The sequence below is a fragment of the Delphinapterus leucas genome, chromosome 5, assembly GCF_059928025.1.
Source record: "Delphinapterus leucas isolate spDelLeu-1000000601 "Yukka" chromosome 5, BTC_Dleu_Yukka2, whole genome shotgun sequence".
NCBI classification, from domain to species: Eukaryota; Metazoa; Chordata; class Mammalia; order Artiodactyla; family Monodontidae; genus Delphinapterus; species Delphinapterus leucas.
This window is the reverse complement of record NC_143133.1, coordinates 13,336,142-13,340,203: the sequence shown is the minus strand read 5'-3', so window position 1 is coordinate 13,340,203 and position 4,062 is coordinate 13,336,142. Positions and strand designations below refer to the sequence as shown.

The window sequence follows — 4,062 nt, the reverse complement described above, 5'->3', positions numbered from 1 at the left end:
CTGTAAAATGTAAACATCACCTATTTTTATCGCTTACTCTTTTTGAATTTTTTTTAAATCATTCTGTCTTGATTCTTGTTTGTCTCAATATTTTTTCTCAGTCTCAGTGGAATTTTCATCTCTCCAAACTAATATTCATAAGTTAGTCCTTGGATAGCTTAATTTCCCTATCCAGACTTCGTTTCCATACCTTCTCATTCCATGACTTTAAAAAATCATGTGTATGTTAGTGATTTCCAAATATACTGCTCCTGTTGCAGTATTTTTCCTGAACTCCAAACTTACGTATCCAACTAACAAGTTGATATTCTGACTTAAATGCCTTTTACGTGGCTCATACTTAACACGGCCCAAAGCAAACTTTTTAAAAAAATGATTTTCAGTCCTTCAAAACTTAATCCAAGTTACCATCATTTTTTACTTGGATTATTACAGTACTGGTTTGCCTCCTCTCTTCTTCTACCCTTGACCCTCTCCAGTCTATTCATCACACAGCAGTCAAAATGGCCTGTTGAACAGTTAAGCCTGATTATATCATTTTGCTAAAAGCCCTTCATAGCTTCCCATTTCATTCGTCATACATGTTCAAGTTCTTTCTGCATGGGTCAGCAAATTCTTAAAGGGCCAGAGAACAAATATTTTAGGCTTTGCAGGCCAAATAGATTTTGTTGCAACTACAGATGCTATATGCTATATCTATATGCAAATAGTATTAAGATTCTAAACTGCTATGTCCAACAAAAATCATTGTATTTTCTGAAGTATGCATAAAATTTATAAAACAAACAGTAATAGTTTGGTTTATAATGCTTAATATTTTTCATAGTAGTTTAATAAATATTTGCTGAATAAAATATATAAGTACAAGGCCCAGATTTATACATTTTTACAAAAAAGATTATGGCAAGAACATTAAACTAAAAGTTAAATAATTTCTTCTGTAAAATGTATCAAACAATTAATAGTGGACTTACTTTAGACTACTGATTCTAATTTCCGCACTCTCAGTGAGTTTCTTCATTTCTTCTTTCCACCTACAGGCTGCCTTCTGCTGAGTTGCTAAGAGATGCCTCAGTTCAACCGTGGAATTTCGATTACTGTCTTCCATCTCTCTTAACTGAACTTCAAACCCATGTTCCTTTATTGAAAATTCATGCTCCATCGTACTGATCTAAGGAATAAAATGAACACAGTATTTTTTCTTCTCTGTTTTTCTAGGAGATATACTGATCAATGATATATACAAAAGGAATCATTTTTTTGTGTTTGCGGCATAGAAATATTTGGATGAGAAACCTATATAAAAATTAAGTTTATAATTTGTCTCCATCACAGATGAAGACTTATGCTATTTTATAACATAAATTTAATGAAACCAGAATTATGATGGACTACAAATTTTTCACCACTTTCCCCAACACCTTAAATGCCAGTAGGAAAGAAGTATACTATCTGAAATAAAGCTGCTCTCATTATCTACTTTTACTTTTCTTGCCAGAATCCATAGAAAATACTCATGCTCTCAGTAACTGAGAGTTGGGTTTAAACGGAAGCCATTTCTGTTTTTAAAACACAAGAAGTGTTCATTGGTTTATTATAAAGGATACAACTTCCGCACAGTCAAATAGAAGAGACACACCGAGCAAGGTATGGATGTAGGGGGAGTGCGGAGCTTCCACGCCCTCTCCAAGTATGCCATCCTCCCAGCACTCTGATGTGCTAATGAGAAGCTCACCTTAGAAGTTCCTTAGGTCACTTTTGATTTACATACTAAAGTTCAGATTGTCTTTCAAAGGGCAGGAATTCCTTTACCACTTCAGTTACAGTATAAATGAACAATGTATTTTGTTTTTCAGGAAAAGACTACAGTGATTTTCAGAAACTCATATGGAAATGTCTTCAGTTATTTCTAGGTTATTTATGTCATTATAGTAAAAATACCTTAATGCAGAATGAACATACAAATAAATGCTCTTTGGATACCCTAAAAGCTTTCTCAGCTGGGTTCAGGGAGAGAATTAACCCTAATGTCCTAAAGTACCCAGTGTATGTAGTGAACTGTCTGCTTTTGTATGCAGCTAGAATGAAACTACCTATTACCATACTTCAGGCAATTGAGGAAATAGTTAAATAGTTACAAGAACAATTTCTTTGGTGCACTCTCAGGCCATCTTTATCTTGCTACACTAAAGAAATATTATAAAGAATATCTATCTTGTGATATTCTAATGTGATTTAAAAATGGTCACAGCTGGAATGACTTCTAGTGATTGATTAAATATGGCTGCTTTTAAACTCAAAATAGAATGAATAAGGAACTCGATTTTACCAATTCAAAAACACCAAAGAAAACTCAACAACAGCTAAACCCACGGCTCATGGGGGAAAACTGCAAACATCCTGTCCTCACTACCCCTGCTAAATGCAACAACTTCCTAAAACTCTTAAATTTGTTTTCTCAAATGGTACACAAGTAGAAATTTGACTTTATAAACACTGGCACTGGAAAAAACAACTTTGGATTTATTAATTGTGTATTATATTACTGCTGTGCAAGCCTCCTGAAGCTCCGTGACTCTGCTCGATTTAAACAATTTTTGAATTACTGAATTCTACAAATTTAGAATTGAATATCCTTCCCTGCCTCAATCTCCACTTTCTCTGGAGAAGCCATGGTTCTGACATCTTAAGTGGAAGTATTTAATTCTGTCTCTGTCTCTCTCACACATGTATTAAAAACTGATCTATGCATCTATATAGCTTTAGCACTCTTCCTGCCTACTTAACTCCCCATTTCCAATTGGAAAATCTATTTGCAGTTTGACAAGCCTTTTTCTACCGTCCTTCATGATAACCTGTCTCTAATTCTACAAGCTTGTATTATGCTACTATTCCCTTCTCTTTCTTTGTTTCTGCCACAATGCCTTCTCATTCTTGGGTCTTTTCACATGTTGTTCCCTTTCTCTGGAATAATCTTTCCCCTCCTGCTTATCTTAGTTATCTCTAGTCAGCTTTTAGAATTCAGCTCAATTATTGATCGTACGGGGAAATTCTCTTACCATCTATGTAGAAAAAGCTCTCATAGTGCCCTACGCTTTTCCTAAAGGGCATTTATTAGTTTGCAAAGATACGTTTAAAGTTTTCCCACCTCCATGCAAATAAGTTTTTAAGGATGGGGACCATGTCTTTTTTGTTTACTATTACATTTTCAGCACCTGAATCATAGTAAGGATGTCAAAACATATCTGTAGACTGAATAAATGATAGCTTTCTGGTATCAAAATTTAGTCTTCAAACAAACCCCAGATCCTTCAGCTGATGCAATTCCGATTGTTAAACTGGACAGGTCTACGCTGATGTTGGAAGGATAAGGACCAAAACAACCATGTCTTCTATAACAACAAAAGTCCTACTAATGATTCAATTCAGAATGTTGGGTTGGGAAAAAGGATTTATGGTCTCCTTCCCTTCTTCTTTTGTGTCCTTCCTCTGCAGAAAACTACTCAAAAGTAGACAAGATTGCTAAAAACTATCCATTTCCTAATTTTATATTTTTATGAGGGGTATTCATACCACAGAGATATGGAGATCCTTTTCAGAAAGAAGGGAGGAGGAGTTAGGAAAAGAGAAAGCTGGGGCAGAAAGGACAGCAGTGGCTTTAAGATCAAATGAAAACTTCATATAATAAGTTGTTAAGGTTCTCAGCCAACCGACCTCTCAACATCCAACTGTCTTGATCTTTTTGGCTCCTTTCAGTTTATCTATGAAAGATCACACTCTTTTTCAAGGAGGAGAAAAGCTGCAAAGTGTAGCACTAGATTCCTATGTTGTCAAAGAAGGAATCGGCTACAAAGGAGAAATTTATCTGACAGCCCTCCTCCATAAAATAGAATTACAGCTATCTAGTTGGTTCAGAACTTTTGTCCCTTATTTACCAATGATTCTTCTCTTAAGCTAGATGCAGACTTGGCACAAAGGGAGCATTTTTGGTAGATAAGCTTTCTGTCATCTTTTTGTTTTCCAAGAAACATCAGTTACTATCCTGAATGGTTAAAGATAGAA

The 4,062-nt window shown here is 35.0% G+C and overlaps 1 protein-coding gene across 4 annotated transcripts in view; it reads right to left on the bottom strand.

The window, feature by feature from the left end:
- SCLT1 (sodium channel and clathrin linker 1) overlaps positions 1–4,062 on the bottom strand; it is a 268,143-nt gene that overhangs the window by 82,590 nt on the left and 181,491 nt on the right. For all 4 annotated transcript variants that reach the window (XR_016393194.1, XR_016393195.1, XM_022556932.2 and 1 more), the window contains exon 18: positions 975–1,171. Coding sequence is in view for 2 of the 4 variants with exons in the window: in XM_022556932.2 (XP_022412640.1) it covers positions 975–1,171 (197 nt within the window). In the remaining 2 variants the exon portion in view is untranslated. The remainder of the gene's footprint in view (positions 1–974; positions 1,172–4,062) is intronic.